This window comes from Camelus bactrianus, chromosome 5 (assembly GCF_048773025.1).
Source record: "Camelus bactrianus isolate YW-2024 breed Bactrian camel chromosome 5, ASM4877302v1, whole genome shotgun sequence".
Taxonomy (NCBI): domain Eukaryota; kingdom Metazoa; phylum Chordata; class Mammalia; order Artiodactyla; family Camelidae; genus Camelus; species Camelus bactrianus.
Genome location: NC_133543.1, coordinates 99,054,902 through 99,074,083, shown reverse-complemented (window position 1 = coordinate 99,074,083; position 19,182 = coordinate 99,054,902). Strand labels below are relative to the sequence as shown.

The 19,182-nt window shown below is 46.9% G+C and overlaps 1 protein-coding gene across 4 annotated transcripts in view; it reads left to right on the top strand.

Annotated features, from left to right (window-relative positions):
* Positions 1–19,182, top strand: part of NGEF (neuronal guanine nucleotide exchange factor) — a 101,381-nt gene that overhangs the window by 53,263 nt on the left and 28,936 nt on the right. For 3 of the 4 annotated variants that reach the window (XM_045511583.2, XM_045511585.2, XM_045511584.2), the window contains 2 exons: positions 10,638–10,780; positions 16,026–16,324. In XM_045511583.2, the coding sequence (XP_045367539.1) occupies positions 10,638–10,780; positions 16,026–16,324 (442 nt within the window). Of the gene's footprint in view, positions 1–7,833; positions 9,939–10,637; positions 10,781–16,025; positions 16,325–19,182 lie in introns of those variants that run through there. The other variant, XM_074364506.1, reaches the window with a different exon arrangement.

Below are 19,182 nucleotides of genomic sequence, written 5' to 3'. Positions count from 1 at the left end.
ACACTCAGAAAGGTCTTATCCTCTACCCCGATTCTGGAAACAACCCTTTTTACTAGTTTTTCTTTTTCCTTTCCTGTGTTTCTTGCTCAGGGTGGGGGTGGGGAAGGGGGAAAGTGTGTGTACAATTGTGAGACTTCCTCTTCTTTAGTTCACAAACTGCATGTCCGTTTCCATACCTTGCTTCTTTCACATAACACAGGGAACATCTCCATACCAGCTGGGAAATACCTTCCTCATTCTCAGCTCTGCTGCATAAGACTCCACTGTGTGATTAATCATGATGCAGTCAACCAGTCTTATTTGGTGGGTATGTAGGTTGTTTCCCACATTTGCGATCAAAAATTATGCTACAAAGAATGACCTTGGGCACACTTTGTCTCATATTTCAGGACATATCTTCAGGGTAAATTCTGAGAAATGGAATTGCTGGGTCAAAGGGGAAATGCATGTTGTTTTAGTCAGATCAGGCTGCCATAACAAAATACCATAGACTGAGTGACTTATAAACAGCAAGCATTTATTTCTCACAGTTCCGGAGGCTGGGAACTCCACCCTCATGACCTAACCACCTTCCAAAAGCCACACCTCCTAATACCAACACCTTAGGGGTTAAGGTTTCAGCATATGAATTTGGTGGGGCACAGACCCTCAGTCCATTGCATATATGTGGCCCTGTTAGTTACAGTCAAGTTCCCTTCCATATGAGGTTGGACAGTTTTGCTGTCCCATCAGTAATGTACAAGAGCCTGTGTTCCCTGAAGATTTTTGGTTTGGTAATAACAGAAAATTTAGAGCACTCCAACTTTAAGACATGCACACAGTCGATGGAAATTCACAGCGTGTGAAGTGCTGAAACAGAGCCCTTGGGTTAAGGGAGGGACACTGTGTATTCCCAGGTGCTCTCAACAGGGAAGGCATTTTCCCCTTCTGTCCTGTCATTTCTCTGACTCCGTGTGTCAGGAAGGCTCTCCTCTCTCCTGGTAAAAATCCATCAGTTCTTACAGAAAACACTCAACTGATGACAGGTTAGAGTCTCTTTCTTTTTTAAGAACAATTGCTAATTTCAAATGGAAGAATGTATTTCTGGAGAGCTTAAGACCCTCCTCTGAGGGTCAAAGACCCTTGTAGTTAGGTTCAAAAGACCCTTGTGGTTAGGAAGAAAAGAGAGACAAATAAGGACCACCTCTTTACCCCGAGCCTAACAAAGAAACAGGCTTAGAGATCCTGCTGACTCCATGACAAATAAAAGCTACTCCAAGGGCTGAGCAACACATTAGAAATAGCAATAATTTAGCATGCAATTTTCACTGCATGGGAAAAAAAAGAGACACGATTTTAAAATTAGGAAAAGAAGCATCAACTGGTCAGCTCAGGAGAGGGGTGAACAGCAAATAGGTAAAGAAACAAAAGTGAAATTTCACTTCTTTGCTGGTACACTGATGTCCTCCCAGGAATAACAGTACTTCAGCTATCGGTGCACTCACCTATTAAGCAGCAAGGAGAGAAGTTTGTATTTGGTGGGTGAAAGGAAAGAGTTTGCAGATGTTTCTTTGACTGTAACTTACCAAGAAGCACTGGGATGAGACCAAGAGAATGTGTTTGCTCTCAAGCCTCATCCAACTCCACCTCTGTTTGGTGACTATGTCTTGAGCCTCTAGCATACACAAGTTCTCTGCAGGTACAGCAAGGGGCTGGGGGGACATCAGTCAGGCTGAGTCCTGTCTCCACGCACAGTCCAGAGGGACAGAGAATTCATTCTCCAAGAAAGTGACCAAGCCTTAATAGAAGCCCTGGTGAAGTGCTGCAGGAGATCCTAAGAGTGAGCAAATACAGCCAGCCATGGGATGGGATGGAGGGTGGGCTTCGTGGAGGAGGTGGCACTTGAGCCAGCATAGGTGGGATGTAGCCATGCAGGAGGGCAGAGAAACATTTGTGGTGTTCAGAGACCTGCCTTTGATGGGAGACAGACATTTCTTTGATGACTCCTTCGATAGGACATGGCTTCAGTGGAAAAGGAAGCAGCATTCTGGTTAGGAGTCATATATGTGGATTTACGGAAAGAAAAGGGGAATTTCTGAAAAGAGACTATTTTTATAACCAGGCAGATTAGAATATCAGGTAAGTGCTTTAATTTTGGAGATGCTAAAAAGTGATCTACTGTAAAAATCTGAATTCGTGATTCTTTGGAAACTGAAGAGTTTTTTAAAGATAGATTTATGTAATGAATTGAAGTGGTTTTTCCCCAAGTAAATCTAGAGAATACAAAATAGCTCAGCCCTTTTTTCAAGTTCATCAGGATTCCCTGTGCTTATGTGAATGCTTTAAATTCCTGCTCTAAATGTAGGCACATTGAGGGACTGATGTCTTTTTGAGTGACTTTTTTTTTCCTTGTTACATAAGTGACACATTTATTGCAAAAAAATTTTAAACACATATGAGTAAAAAGGGGGAAATTCCCTCAGAATCTGACCAATCAGATTACGACGAGCACTGTGAAATGTCTTTGGTGATTATTCTTCTGGCCCTTTTCAAATATATATGTATGCTTACATTTTTATATGTATAATTCTATTTATAAACAAAATCAAGATCATACTACCATCCCGTTTGGGAATCTGCTTTTCTAGTCAATACAATATGGGCACCTTTCTAGATTATTAAACATGTTCTAAATCATTTTTAATGATATTCCATTTTAGAGATACATCATAATTTTAACAGTCCATCTCCTGTTGGACATTTAGGTTACTCCAAATATTTCACTATTATAAATAACACCATAATAATCATTCCTTAGCTAATTTTTTCACATGGATTCTTATAGTTTATTAGGATATATTCTAGAAGTAGAATCCCTTTGTCAGAGAGTATGAGCATTTGCAGATTTATGGTACGGGTGTCACAGTGCCCTCCAGAAAGGTTGCATCAGTTCACACTCCCACCTCCAGAGGCAAATGGCAGTTTCCAAGCCTTGGCTAACACTGCTTTTTCATTTTTTAAATTCTTCAATTGCTGTGTATCTGATAGCTTTTTGAAATACCACGCTTTCTCTTTATGATAACATTTGTTAATTATATGCTGTGGTCACCAGTTCCCTTATTAGAGTCTTCAAAATAGAAACAGCAACAGTAGTCAAAAACTTTGAATTCCTGGGAAGAAAAGCATTTTTGTCAATATTATGATGGGCAGTCAAGGACCTGGAATTGGGCACTTTGGTACATTCGTGCCTCCAACAGCTCTTGTAAAGTGACCAGTCTCTACCAAAGACATGTTAGTCTATTTTATAGGACCCTAAATCCTTGAATGTTTAGTCCTGGTGACTCAACACAGAACAATCCTTCTACTGGATGTTAAGGACGAGATGGTTTGTTCCGGTAGGAAATAAAAAGTTATACTACATATTTCTTGTTAAGGAAAGTATTTCCCTAAAATCCAGCTATTTGCAATTTTCAAGGAACAATGTGTGAACACTCTCTAGTTATTAATTTTGTTAACTACATGCTTCTCCTTCAAGTCTATTTTGTTTATGAATGGACATCCTTTTCTTTCTTGTTTCATACCTTAAATAGTTTTCCTACATTTGGATCATAGTTAAGGCTATACATTCTCCATTACAATAGTGAGTGTATTTTAGTGCTAAATATATCATTCTATTTGTATAGTACACTATAGTTTACAAAATGCTCTAATTAATATAGGACTAAATTAGATCTAAGTATATAGTTTATAAGATGATTTAAAATGAATAAATGTAAGTGGAAGTAAGTGGGCTATTAATTCCTTTACAGTTTGAGTTCCAACTAAGAGTATATTGACCCCAATGGCCACAACCTAAGTGTAAATTATGTTTACCCAGGCAACTCTTAATCTCATTTTCTCCAGATTTCTTCCTCAACATATCTTGGAAATAATAGCATTTTCCATTGTTTCAGAAATACTCCTATTGGTCAAAAGCATCTGACATCACCCACAGCCAAATCCTCAGACCCTATGTGTTCCGGCTCCGTGGTTAGGAATATTCCAAACATCCCAGACCCTTTCTCATTCTCCACCATTTTGGATAAACACTCAGCATTATAGCGTCTTATCCATGAGTTATTTTGGGGATCCTGTTTTGAGAAATACATTTCTATCAAGGCCATACACTTGTCTGCATCTCACAATTGATGATATGGCCACCATTTGTCTCAGCCTTTTAAGGACGCCACTAAAGACACGCGCACCATCAAAATGCTTTGGAAATGCCAACATTTCACTAGCCAAGCCTCTCACGCCTGGAAGTGGAGCAAAGCTGGGCTGTCTATTTTTGATTCTGAAAATGTATTCAGCTGAGCAATATCAAATTTTCAGTGGCAAAGCCCTAAGACCGCCATGCCTGCTTCTGGTAATCACTGAAACCTGTCCAAAGCTGGCGTATCTCCTCCAACCAGACAAGGATTTGTATGCCTTTCATCATCCCTCTGGGCTTTTCTCTATTTAACCAAGAGTATAACAACTGTCCATCCACCATAGCAACCACGTCAAAAAAGAACAAAAACAAAAATAAAACCCTCCTCACTTCACCAGCATGGTGAGTCTAGTTTTCATGGGTTTTTTGACTGACCACAACAGGTCAGTTACTTCCCCCCCAGCTTGAGGCACCAACCCCAGAAGCCTACTAGTACCCAAAGAGGGCAATTAAAGAAACATCTTCATTAACCAAAGAAGGGCAAGATGTAATACCAAGGGAGTGCTAATGCCACGCTCAATAACTATAGAAGACTGAAACCAAGGACATGTTAAGGTAACTTCCCCATAGGTACATATTCATGATTTCCTGATGCCTCCTGAATGCACTGGGTGCTGGGATGCAGAGATAAATGACACCCCCAAATCTCAGGTCACTGGAAGAGAAACCATGCAAGTGGGTGATAACAGGGCAGAACTAAGAGAGCAAAGACAGGGCCATGGGAGCTCCCAGGGGTGACCCAGCTTCCATCTGGACAGCCTCTGCCCAGACTGCACATTAACTCCATTAGCAATGAAGTACCAGAAAGGTCTGGGGAGTCACTGAAGAAAACAGATGTGCAGAAACAGATGTGTTTGAGGAAAACTAACCTGGCATGTGTATAGGGCAGATGGAGGGAGAGAAAAAGAGATCAAGGAAAGGAAGGCTGTTGGAGGCATGTGGTACCTGTACTCTAAATCAGATTCGAGGCTTGCAAAGTCAAGGAAGAGCCCACAAGACCATCCTCAGTTCAAAAATTCACCAGGACTCAGAGCTGTTACTCATGGTTACAGCTTATTACAGAGAAAGTTTACAGTTTTAAGTCAGACAAGGGGAGAGATGCATAGGAAAGAATCCGGAGAAGTTCCACTCAGATCTGCCAGTTGTCCTGTCCCTGTGGAATTGTGGACAGAGCTAACAGTCCTGGGCAACAACGTGTGACAATATTGCTAACCAGGCTGCTCATCTGAGTCTGGGTGGCCAGAGTTTTTACTGGAGCTCCGTCACCTAGAACTGGTTGGCCACCCAGAAGACTGACCTCAGTCTTCAGCCCTTCTGGAAGCTGAGCTATTACCACAGAGCCCAGAGCTCCCACTTTATCTGACATGGCCTCCAGGTAAGTAAAGACACTCTTATCAGACATAACATTCCAATGGCTTAGAGGTCACCCTCCCGCCCCAGAGCCTCCCCATGCAAGGGAAAGGCCAGATTAATTCTTTACTAAACAGGGCTAAACTGATTGTGTTTTTAACTTATTTTCATAACATGCTACCATCCCACATTTATAAATTATCCTCATGATAAAAGCAAGGAAAGATCTCCACCTCCACGTCATCAGTAAAATATTTCCAACCACAAAGCAGAAGACTCTACTTCTGGGGAAGTAGTACAGAAGTCTCCTTCTGGGGAAATCTTTTCATCCATTGAGTATGGCTCCTCTGGGAATAGCAGTGAGAGAGGCTACGTTTTGTCCTCTTCCTAACTTTCTCCCTTGGTTTTGGGGCTCCGTTTAACCTCAAGCTTGTAGCCTTCTGTGGACTGACTGCTGGCATTGCCTCTGTGGTTTAAATTTGTTGACTTTCACAGCAACTAAAAAAGTCTCTTAAGAATGACAAAAATAAACTGTGTATATGGATTCAAAAGATAGAGTTAATTAAAAGTTATCAAGTTACCTGTTTCTAGAAACTTTAAAATAGATATTTGAGGATCATCTCCTCACTACAAAGTCATTTTCCCACTAGATTTAAGAATACAGCTGTGTTTTAATGTGTGATAATCGGTAACATGCCAGGAGACCCTAAAAATATTTAGAAGTCAACAGAAATTTGCATTCCCTTATCCCGAACAATGGAGTCTTGACTTACTAGCACATACTTCCAAAATCTGCCGTCAGCCAGCTGTGAGCTTGGGCTTGTCATTTTAACCTTCTGGTTCTGCTTCTTTTTTCTGTAAAAAATAAGAATTGGACCAGATCATTTCTAAGTTTCCCTTTGCTTCTAGCAACTCTCCCTCAGAATAAAGTAACATTTTATAAACTTAAATTGCTGTATGACACAACATGGTGACCAAATGGTGAGCCAGTGACATGCAGGTTGGTAAAAGAATTGACCAGAGATAAAGTATGAGAATAGAAAAGGGGTTTATTAGGGTTCACTGTTATAGACAACAGTGGGCCGCACAGAAGAGAGGTGCCTGTGTGAGCCCTGAGGGCTGGTTGTTGGGGTGTTTTATAAGGTTGTGTCACAAGGTGCCTGATCGGCTTGTGCACAAGTCTTTGATTGTAAATGAGGTAAGAGGTTTAGTGTCTGTGAAGGGCTGTGGGAATTATGACTCTGATAAGGTGGGCTGGAAAAAACCAGCCTGAGCTATTGTGACATTAGGCATTCGCTAGGGCTATTAGTTTGTTAGGGCAAACATGCCCAGTAAAGAATGTACTTTATCTGTTGAGGGATCACAGGCAGGCATCTGGGAGCCCAGGAATGGGGGTCATTGGACTCTGAAGGACATCAGTTGGCCCCACATAAATGAGGACTCCTGAAGCTGAGGCTGCGCATAAATAAGAATCCACTTTGTTTCCAACATTTACCTTTTATAACTCAAAGGAAGAAACAAAGAATCTTTAGCTAAAATATGTAAAATAACTAAACATTTTTTAAAACATATCAGTTCCTTAACAAACACTTAGAGAGCACCAACTATGGACTAGTAAAGTATAACTATTTGAAATATTTACTTATACTTTATTTTGTGAATGACTCAGAGCAAAATGTCAGCTAAGCGGAGATTTTAATAATAGCCTACCTAATACACACTAAATATGATAGAAAATAGAACATGGGGAATTTAGCTTAAGGTTATATGCCTTCAGAACTCTGTGACTTTCTAAGCTGATTTTATAATTAGAAGGATATTTTTAGCTTATTTTTCAATTGGAAGGGTTTATTATACTCATCTTAATATATGTAACTTCACTTGGATATTTTGATTTTTTTAAAATCTTTTCTCCTCAGTGCAGCAAAATGTGAAAGCTTCCATTTAGTATTACATCAAATTTAAAGGGCAGTGAAACCATGCACAGCAGCAGGACCTAGTGATCACCCATACAGGGTACCTCCTCTGAGCCTGACAAAAGATGAGGAAGACACCAGGGTACTCACCCTGGAGGAGCCCATGTCTTAGTGTGAGGACAGCCCTATTCACAGGGAATTATAGTGACAGGCAATGCTGCTGGTTATGCTGGTTATACAGGGTTAAGGGCCTGGGTAGGGGGACGCTCTAGGGAGCAGCAGCCAGGAAGGGTGAGAACTTGGGGGGTGGGCTGGGCAGTCCTAGCAGAGGAAGATGGCAGGGAGTGGGGCATCTGGTAAAGAGCCCATCACAGAGCCAGGAGGCTGGCCTCAACCCTAGGGGTTGGGACTCCAACAGATGTTTTAAGCAGGGGAGGGACAAAAGCAGACCCCTAGGTTAGAAAGAGAACAGAGAGAAGGATGGACTGGGGAGAGGTCCAAATACCAAGGAGAGGATGCTCTGAAAGACTCTGAGGATCCAGGGGGCTCAGTGAGGCACTGACAGGTGGGATGACAGCAGGTATAGAGATGTTGAGGCTAGCTCTCACGTCCTGCCTGGCCTCCTGGTTGGCTATGGTGGTGGTGGGGATGTCAGTGCATTGGTGGAGTGTTTAGAACACATTTGGGTGGATGTGGCCAGTGGGCACATGACAGGGTAGAGCTCAAGAGAGGGCTGTCTGGAGAGTCTTAGAATGAGTCAAGGAAGGGAGGGGCATGGGCTGGAAAGAGAAGACCAGATGACAGGCAAGCAAATATTCTTAGGCCTCAAGGGCAAGAGGAGATCAGACCTGTCCATCCCGGCCCCTAGATGGGAACTAGCGCTAAGAGGCAGCTTTAAGAACCGGTTTGTGGAGTCAGAGCTGGGGTAAGATTGGCTGGGCAGGGGACCACCAGGGGCCCCAGCTGGAGTCTGGGAAGCAGAGCTCCCCTCCAAGCAAAAAAGGCCCCTCCTAAGCAGCTTCCTCTCCTTTCCCGCCCCATCCCTCCCTTTACCACGACTTTGGCGGCTAAGCAATGCATTAAAGCCAACCTCCTAACTAGTAACTGAACCCCTCCCACCAGGAGTATTTGCTTCCAAAAACAAGGAATTTATTCATTTAAACAAATGCCCCGTGGGTGGGATGTGCAGGGGAAGGTGCAGGAGGAGATTTTCCACTTTGGTCTGCGCTGCACTCCCCATCCCCCAGGTCCACTCCGGATGGCGGGAACTGGCCCTGGCCGGGAGAGGCACCCAGCACCGCCCAGGGTAGCCGAGAGCGGCGAGTGGAGGGGCTGCCCTCAGAAAAGGACACTGAGGAGTTGTGTCCTGCGCCAGTTGTCTTGCTGGCCATACAGTCAGATATTCCATGCTAGATTTCCACATCACACGGGACCACTCACGCTCCCCTCGACTCCAATTTCTCATTTTTGCTTGTTCTCCGTATCTGGAAGCGAGATGAACTAGCTAACACGAAGGTGCAGATTCCAAGAGTCAATGTGACCGGGCAGGGAAACAGGGTGAAGGTTTGGGAACACTGTTTCTCCTCCGCTCGCTCCCCTACACCTACACCGGGCCGCCAGGGCCTCAGGGTAGCTGGGGGCGGCCAGACTCGACCGGCAGAGGCCTCGGCGCTGGCCGCCTCTCCACAGTCAGGTCGGTCAGGAGCGGGCGTCCTCGAGAGTCCCTCGAGGCTGGGCCCAGGGCTGCAGAGGCGGGGGTCAATGGGTCGGTCCCTGTGAAGAACCTCAGAGGATGGGCGGCGTGGGCGAGGTGGAGGTTCAAGGGCGCGCGGAGCAGAGTCACTTTGCCCCTACCTTCCAAGTTCGCCCCGTGAGCTGGCAGGGTCCGACAAGACGGCGAGAAGGGGGCGGGAAGACCACGGCGCAGCTCGCCCGCCCCCACCCATTCTGCCCTCCTCGCCTGCCCCGGCGGAGCGCGACCGCGGCGGAGGAGGGAAGCGCGGGCCGGGCAGGAGGTCCCGGGCCGCAGTCGGCTCCCGCGGGGCCTAGGTCTCGCGGAGTCCAGGCTCCCCCCGCCCTGCTGCCGCCCGGACTCGCCCCCGCCGCGCGCGCCCCTCCCGCCTCCCCTGTTGCCGTGGCAACCCCGGGAGCCTCCAGGCGCGCGCGCGCCCGTCCGCCTGCCGGAGCGCTCCGCAGCGGCGGCGGCGGCGGCAGCTACGGCTCCAGCCGAGAGCGCAGCGATCCTGCTCGGCAGCCCGCTCGTTGTCCCCAGCCCGGCCCCGGGCCCCCAGAGTGGCCCCCAACTCGGCCCCAGCGCCCGCCCGGCCTCTGGCCCCCATGGAGCTGCTGGCCGCAGCCTTCAGCGCCGCTTGCGCCGTGGACCACGACAGCTCCACCTCAGAGAGCGACGCGCGCGACTCAGCGGCGGGACACCTGCCCGGCAGGTGAGGACGAGCGGCCGTCCCGACCCTCGCGCGCCGCCAACACGCGCCGGTGGCCCCAGCTTGCGTCCTCGGCCCCCGATGGAGACCCGAACGGCCTGTCTCCCGCCCCCGGCCCCGCGGGGCCCGCCGGCCCTCACTCCTCCCTCGGCCCTTGTCGTGCGGGCACGCCGCCTGGGGCCCGGGGTGCACCCCAGCCGGACCGTCAACACCCCGGGCCACCTCCCGCGCCCCCTCCCGGGCGCCCTGGGCGCACGCGTCCAGCTCGGTGCCCCTTCTCCGAGCCGCGTGGCCCTGGGTCGGGAGGATCGCTACCCGAAGGGGACCAGGGACCCTGTGACAGCGAGCGGCGCGGGGTGCGGAGCGCGCGCTGGGCTCCTGGCTGGGATACTTGTCGGGGCGGCCGGTTGGCGCCGCGGAGCGGGCAGGGCGCGCCAACTTTCCGACGCCTGCCCGCGAGCTCCGAAAACATGAAGGTTTGGGCGGGCTGGTGTGGGAATGAATCACACGGTCGCGCCCTGGTGGGGTGACAAAAAGGGCCTGTGGGGCCCGCCTGGCCAGGAGGGGCGGCGGCCGCTGCGGCCGCTCCGCCTGGACATCCCAGGCAGGGTCCAGCTGGCCAAGGCCGCTGGTGCGGACGCCACTTGCGAGGTGCGTCGTTGCTTAAAAATAACCGGCCCCTGCCTCTCCTCTCTCTTGTAGCGAGTCGTCCTCCACCCCGGGAAATGGGGCCACACCCGAGGAGTTCCCGGCCCTCGCCGACAGCCCTACCACGCTCACCGAGGCCCTGCAGATGATCCACCCCATTCCCGCCGACTCCTGGAGAAACCTCATCGAGCAAATAGGTGGGTGTCCCCGGCGGCGGGGCGTCACCCGGGAAACGTGGGTTCCTGGTGGACCCTGAGGTTTCGCCTGCTCGTGGGATGCCGTTACATTTCTCTTGGGCAAATGTATCTGACAAGGGGATTATTGACATATTTGGTTCTACGTGGTTCCAGAGGCAAAACTGCCACATTTTATTAGTGGCTGTGTAATTGGGCTTTAGCAGATGCATTTCTTTCCTGCTCTCTTGGAGAGTGTACTGGCTCAGCCCTTTCCTAGGGAGGGCTTTCTGTCCCCTTGTCTCTTCTGCCAGAAAGTCCAGGGGTGAGGTGCTTATGGGTGGTGCAGGAGGGAAGGCTCCATGAGCCCCCACCCTGGGCGGGGGCGCTGGGGAAGACCTGGAAAGGGAGAGGAGTCTGCAGAGGGACTTCTGGAGAGGGCCGGGCCGACTGGTGTGATTCAGGAAGGGGCAGCAGTGGCAGACTTTGCACAGAGGAAGGAAGGGTAAAGCAGAGAGAAAGCAGGAGCCGCAGAGGCCTCTGGGTTAGGAAGGGAAGCCTGGCTACACCTGCTTGTCCAGGAGCCTGGCTGAGAAGTATGGGGCACAGCCTGCATGTCCAGCTCCTGCACTGCAGAAGCAGAAAGTGGCTTGAGAAGGCGTCCCAAGAACCCAGGTACTTGATTTAAAAGGCAAACATTGCTGATGACATTAAGTTAGTTCTCATCCTCGTCACCAGAGGCAGCCATGACCAGGTAATGAGAGTTATTTGGAAATGGTACCACCGCTGCTTAGAAATCTTTTGTTCTTCAGTATCATCAGAGTATCAGTTTTATTCATTAAATTACAATTTTGGCTTGAAAATTTTCTTCTCTAAATACATCATCATTGTCCTCCATACCAACTGCTCAGACAGACATGAAGTGTTGTGAATGGAATTGGAGCTTCTGTTGCCCCAGGAGACCTGCCTGTGGGAGACTTTCCTTTCCTGACAGGCCCCCTCTTCCATGGCTGGGGTTTATTCCGGACTAAACCCTAGGAGCAGGCTGAGCCCTTGCAAAGCTGAGGGTGGAGCGCACACTGCAGGCTGTTAAGCTGCGCTGACTCCAGGAATTTTGTTCCTAGCGGGCCCCCTGTGTGTCACGGTGATGGTGGTGGTGGCTTTTCCCTTTGTTTGCTGGGGGGATGGAGAGCGGACTGATCTGAGAACAAACACTCCTGAAAATCCCTTTCTCCACCTCTGCCACGTTGCCCCTTGTATTAAGGAGGGCCATCTTGGCCTCTTCGTGTGCTGGAAGCCTTGCTGTCCACCCACTTGGAAGGGGTCTTCTGGCTAAGACTGATGTCTAGACAAGGAAGGAAGTCGGGATGGGGGTGGGGAGATCTGTGACTCCTCACAGAGAGAGAGGCTCCCTTCTGCATTATGGGCATGTGGAAACCTCCTTCCTGGAGAGGGCTGGATCTATTGGGTCATTGGCATAAGCTCAAGTCTGGGTGTCAGGAGCCCTGAGCTCTGGTACCTGCTCATTGTGACCCTCAATTTCCTCTTTGGTAAATTGCAGTAGAGACTGACACTCTGACAGCAGATAGTCTACCACTGTCTGCTGGTGTGATGGTGAATATGTGTTTCTGGCTCCTGGGCTGGATCCATTGTAGGTGCTCAACAGATGTGTTGAATGACAGCACAGGACTGAGGCTGCCTCCTCACATCCTTCATCATAGACTCCAGGCCATTACCAGGCCGATTCCTACAACAGGCCAGCTGCTTTTAGCTCTGTGAATGAAGTGAATTCTTTGCCAGGTATCAGGAAAGGAGCATGTTCCTAAAGACACAGTGGAATCAAGTGGGAAGGAAAGTGGGATGATTATGTGGGCATCCTGTAGACATCTTGTGGACTGTGTTGATTTTGCATGGCTCCTACCAAGGCCAGAACAATATTGTGCCAGGACTATGCATGAGGAGCTATACAGCTGTCATTGTCGGTGGCAGTGGCCCCACAGATCATAGACTCTGGGACTCTGTGATTTTGTGTGTGTGTGTGTGTGTGTGTGTGTGTGTGTGTGTACTATGGTTGTCTCTGGCACCCAACAAATGCTTGATACATAGAAGGTGCTCACTAAAAAGTAAATGAATTCCCCTGCTCTTTAGACGTTTCTATCTGAAAGATTCAAAGAAAAAAATTATTTTCTTCAGAAAGAGATTTTGAATGACTCCAGGGGCGAGAGGAGCCGGGAATTTGCCCTCTTCTCCAGGCAGCTTGGCCCACCTGGTATAGATCATTTTAATTAGGGGAGAGGGGAACTGAGCCTTCTAATTCTGCATGGGTATAATACTAGGTGCAAGCTTTTACAAGTAAAATTAATTTTGCTTACTTAATGTGCAAAATAGTAAAAGTACAGAAATTTAATCAGATAATTATAGTTCTTCAGGTCAAGCTACTCTATTTCCTTTGTAATCTGAATTTTAAAGCTAATAAAAAAACGGGTTATGAAAATTGGTTACACAGTGCATCAGATAACTTTGTAATCACAGTCACTGTAGGAAAATTGGTGTTTAAATTTATACTCTGAAGACTTCAGAAAGAAGTATGAAGTTTTAAGAAAATTACTTGTATTGGGAGTCTTTGGCCAAGTGTAATAGAGTATCTAGCAAAAAAACCATGACCTTAAAAAATGGAAGTATTCTATCTGAGTTAACGAGTCCAGGAATGAAGTAGAAGTTCTGGAATTGGTTCGTTCAGCTAAGCAATCTACCCAGCTCCTTTCCCTCCACCATTCCCAGCATTTGGGCTTCATGTCACAAGATGTCTGCCATGACTCCATGCATCACATCCTAAAACAGCCATGTGTAAAAACCAAAAAGAAAAGAGCAGTTTGTCTTCAAGTGTCTACTGGGGAGGGATATCTTTTTGAGAAGTTCTTCTCAAAGATGTAAAATGCTGCCTTACTCTCCATAGGTCGTGTTTCATGCTCATGTCTAAACCCAGAAGTGGCAAGGGGAAGGGAACGATCGTGGTAGATTTTGATCAGTCAGCATTCACCCACTTCCCTGAGCACAGAATGGGTCAGCACCCTGCCAGATGGGAAGAAGGGATGTGAAGGGATAGAGGAGAGGCAGCCACAATGTGATTTTAGAAATACAATTTTCAACCCAACTATCCACAATGCTGATATTTCTGTCTTTTCAGCACATGTGTCACACCATCATGTGAGACACTGGAGACAGCTCTTACCAATGGTTTACCCAGCATGCTGACCCATGATTTGCATATGCCATCTAACATACATAAGATATATTTTTGAACCTTCAAAAAGACGCCAAATTGGTTAGATACTTTTGTGAACCTTCGGAACTGCATTTTTTAAAGGTGCTCAATTCAACAAATATTTGAGTACCTACTATGTGGGAGACACCCTGCTAAGCATTGAAAAGTGAATCCAAGTCAACTCGTGGAATCCTGGTTTCTTTAAACCTCCATAAACACAGTATCAGAATCATAGGAGAACAATGGATTCCATGTTGGCAGCAATAGTTATATCTTATGTTGTGACTGAACCAGTGTATGTAGTGACTTTAAACCTCTGTCTTTACAGATCTTCAGTCTGGGTTGCATTTAGCATAGATTTAGGTTTTCTCTTTCGTTCCATTGTCAAGTTAACTCCATGTTGTAATCTGCTGGATCGTAGCATTGTAAAATCACAGGATCTTATTTTTTTTTAAGTAAATGCTATACTTTGCATAAAGGCTTTCTAATTCTATATTATGGCATATATGAAGCTAACTGATTTAATCCATGGGTGATTTATTGGATTCCTGCTATTTATAAATTATGAATATTATTTATCCAGACACATTCAGGATTTCACAGATAGTCTGGTTTTTTCCCTTCCTTTTTTGTACTGTTTAGATATGTTTAACAATTAAAGGAGGAATAATAGCTAATATTTGTACTGCATTGCATGAGAAAGTGCTTTATAAGTGGTACATTTATCCCTGTTAGAACTTTCCTGGGAAAATCATCTTTGTTTTGTAGACAGATATATCAAGGGGCCCCAGCCGCTCTCCCAGGCTCCAGATCAGTCCAGCTGCTCACTGGTTTTCTCCACCTGAGTACCCCTAGGTGCACCTGGATCTCTCCACCACCCCATGCCCCATCCCTCCTGTGTTCCCTGTCTCCTTGAATAGAGCCACCAGACCCTCTTGCCAACTGGTCATCCAGATATCATTTATAACCCAGCACCAGCCAACCACCGGCACCCGTGTTCCCCCTTACACCTGTCCCTGAATCAGGCACACGGCCCCATCCCTCCACCACCACCGCAGTTCAGGCCTCCATCATTGCTCTTTTGGAAGAAAGAGAACAGCCTCTTTTCTCCCTTCCAGGGGCCTCCTAAGATGTAGACCAGAGCTGCTGACCTGAGGTCTCTTGGCACTTCCCTTTTGCCTGTAGGATAGACAAGACCCTTGGGGTGACCCTCCTCTTCTCCCAGCCTCACTGCCAGCAGGACCCCTTCCCTATCCCAGCCCCGCTTCCCCTCTCCCTGGGCCCAGAACCCCCTTGCTGCTGAAGCTTTTTCTGCTGCTCCCGTGTGGACAGACCATCCCTCTGCCCTGAAGCCAGGATGTCCGAAATGAGTTTTTCCCTGTGGGGGTGCTACATTTTTGCTGATTCCTCTGTACCCCCAAATCTCCTCGGAGACTTAGAAAGCATTTATTTCAAATACAGTTGGTCAGGGAAGTAAGCAGAGAAGGAATGTTTCCCTTTTGAATCATAAGGTTGATGAAATATTGGTTTTTCCTTCAAAATGAGAATTTACAACTACTCCCGTTTCACAAATGAGTATACTTGAGTTTTAATATTGAAGCCTTTAAGGCTTTGAGAAGCATCCTGTTGGGATACTGAAACATAATTGGGACATTTCCATCAACTCTGCACACATTGGTTATTAACACGTCAAGTTGCAGATTCTTGTTTTCCGAGTATGTGTGCGAAAAGCATATATTTGTGTGACTGCGTTTTGAATCTGTTCTTTATTCTTTGTTGAAAAAAAAATGTATGCATGCTGATCCTTCCTGAGAAATGAAGACAACGGCAGTTTATTCGGTGGTTGAGCCCCTTCCTGAGACCTGTGCAGGTCTGGCTTCCTGTGTGCATTCACAGGCAGAGCATTTGCCCTTGATAGAAATCCAAAGCCTTGACTTAGTGATTTGGAAGGATCTTCAACTGAAATCTTTTTCATGTCTCCAGTGCAATTTGATTTGATTTTAGGGCTCCTGTATCAGGAATACCGAGATAAATCAACTCTCCAAGAAATTGAAACCAGGAGGCAACAGGATGCAGAAATACAAAGCAGTGCCGATGGGTCCCCCACCAGCGAGGAGACACCGGAGGAGGATGAGGAAGAAGAGGAGGAGGAGCTGGCAAGCCCACCGGAGAGGAAGGCTCTACCCCATATCTGCCTGCTCAGTAACCCCCACTCCAGATTTAACCTCTGGCAAGATCTCCCTGAGATTCAGAGCAGCGGGGTGCTGGACATCCTCCAGCCAGAGGAGATCAAACTGCAGGAGGTAATGGGCTGCCCTGGGGTGGGAGCTTCCGTTCAGAAGGTACAGGTGTTTTAACCAACATGAGTGAGGCTTCCTTTGTGAGGTGAAGCTCCCAGGCTGGCTCACCAGAAGAATTACTGGCAGGGTACATCCATCCAGAACATGCAAGAAAATTCATGTTATTTCACAGGCAACGAAAAATACCTAGTTACCTTCTAGGATAGCTCAGCTCCAATGTGGAGTGTCCTCAGCATGGCTGTTCCATCAGGTAGTATGAGTGCATTCTCTAACCTTCATTGCTGTTGCTGTCGGGTATTTCCGTGGTGCGCGTGAACGCTCATGCAGTAGGTGACGCTGAACTCATTTAGACCGTGAACTGACTGCAGTCATCTGGGCTTCACTTTTCACTCGCAGTCTGATCCCTCATCTTCATTTTGCAGTCGCTTGAACCTTGGATGAGTGGGGCTCTGAAAGAAAACCCTTGGCATCCCCACCCCTCCTGAAATGGGGTGGAACTCTGGGACTTTTGTCTCTTCCCCCTTCAACTGATGGGCCAGGCAGACTTTGCCGGTCAGTTAGGCTGAGGCAGAATCACGGAGTTGCCTAATGGTTTGTTGCTGGCAGGGAGAAATAATTCGTAAAACATGAACGGTGACAGAAATGAGTAGCTAAGAAGTCTAAGTGTTCATTTTATCTGAACCAAGATTATTTGGGTGTAGAAGGAAATCTGTGGTACAGAGACAAGTCTTGTCCATAGTAAGGAGTGAGAGCAGTGGCCAGAAAGGGTGACCGTGCAGGTGTGTGTTCATGCCGAAAGGTAAAAAGTGGATGCAGAGGGGGAAAATGAAGAGATTTGGGTTTTTTCTTTTAACTTGTTCAGTCCAATTTTATCTTCTCTGCCCTCTCACGCTCCTCCCCACCCTCATTCACATGCTCCTTCAAGCTCGACGTTGAACTTGTTCCTAGTTGCAGTCCTGACTCCAGATGTTCTGTCCTTCTTTAACTCCTTATTCTTCTGCTCACGACTCTATGGAAGCATTTGCTCTTCTTGTTTATTTAAAAGGCAAAACTGCAAACTGTGCTCACAGGTAATGACCAAAGCTGAGAACATCTCCCGAGTGGGGTCATCTAGTCCAGGCTCGGTTGGTACGATGCCTTTGCTCCTCAAGAAGTCTTGATAACACTTGATTTTTGAAGGGTCACCCAAGGTTCACTGCATCCTGCCCAGTAGACTCAGGAGAGATGGGCTTAAACTCTGACATCCCTCATGACTCATGAGCGTCGATTTGTAAACGGATGCCGCGGGAGGTTTTTTTTTATTATGAAATTTCCGATGTCATTCGTCTAGTCATCCCAACTGGGCTCCTCCCAGTTTCTCATGAAGAGACTGGCGAGGGGATGTAAGGGACCATGCTCCCCATCAAAAGTGAAGGTACACAGTCAGGGGGATCTCCATAGGCAGATGGAGCCAGATTGAGTAAAGCTCCTCAGGCTTTGCCACTGAAAGCAGCCATGAGGAAGGCGCTGGAAGCCATAGAGAAATCCCCCTGCAGTTGGCCGTCCCTCCTACCTGAGAGACCCAGGGGCTCCACCAGCCACAGACAGAGCCACCGTCCCTAACTTACTTCTTCTAGTTTTACTGAGATACAGTTGACCTGCAGCACTGTGTAAGTTTAAGGTGTACAGCATGATTTGACTTCCATACATGTTGAAACAATGACCACAGTAAGTCTATTTTTTTACCTTGATAATTCAAGAAATAAAGTTAAAATACTTTGGAAAGCTTAAACCCCAGTAGAACTTAGAACATGGTATAAACCTCCTATAACAACAAGCCAAAAGCAGAGAAGGCAGGGTTCTTGTAAGAAAAGGAAAGCAAACAGTTAAAAGGCACAAAAAACAAATAGCATAAAATAAGGTGGTAGAGGAATAGCACCATAAATGTAAATTGCCTAAATCCTCCATTGAAAGCCAGAAATTATCCAACTGATTAGAAAACTAAACCCACTATATTATCATACAGATTAGAATTCAAGGCAAGACAAGTTACCACAGGGAACAATGAGTCATTTGTATGTTAAAGGTATCACCTTATTTTTTAAAGTTTTAAAATTAAATAAATGACTCATCAATGCATTTTCATTGTTTAAAGAAAAAATGGGAACAATGCACACGCGCAGGCCTTTTCTTGTCTCCTGGGTTCTCACTGGAGGACCCGCTGTGTTCACTTTCTCTCTCCTTATAAATTACAGTCATGCACCATGTGATTTTGGACTTGAGACACTTGTGAAGACTCCTAAGTGCAGAATCTTACAGATCTTTGTTTCCCCCCATATTTTATACTTGTTTTATTCAAGAGCAGTTTGATTTTGGGTTTGGTTTTTTAGCAACTTGCCTTTGACTGGCCTCTTAGAGCTTTCAGCTTACTTTTCATAAAAACAACTCCTTTTGCACTGAAAATTCCTTCATTTGTATCATTAAAAGACATAATAGCGCAGCAAGTACAACTGACTTGAATAAGTTTGGGGACAAACACAAGGGCTCACAGGTGAGGAGAGAATCATGCAGGTGGCCGGAGGGCAGGCAGCCTGTGCCCCGACCCTCAGCAGATGTGGCTTTGCAGGGAAACAGTGCACTTGACCTGGGCCCACTGGACATGGGGAGCTGGGTTAGGAGAGCTGTGTGCCTGCATCATCGTGCTCAGAGGAGACCACAGCTATAGGACAGAGGCCTGGAAGTGGAATTGCTGGTCAAAAGTGAAGTACATTTTACATGGTGGTGGGTACTGTCAAACTGCCATTCAAAAAGGCAGTCAAATTGCACATGACTTCCGCAGTGCAAGAGAGGCCATCTTCACGCACCCTCCTAGCCCTGTTATC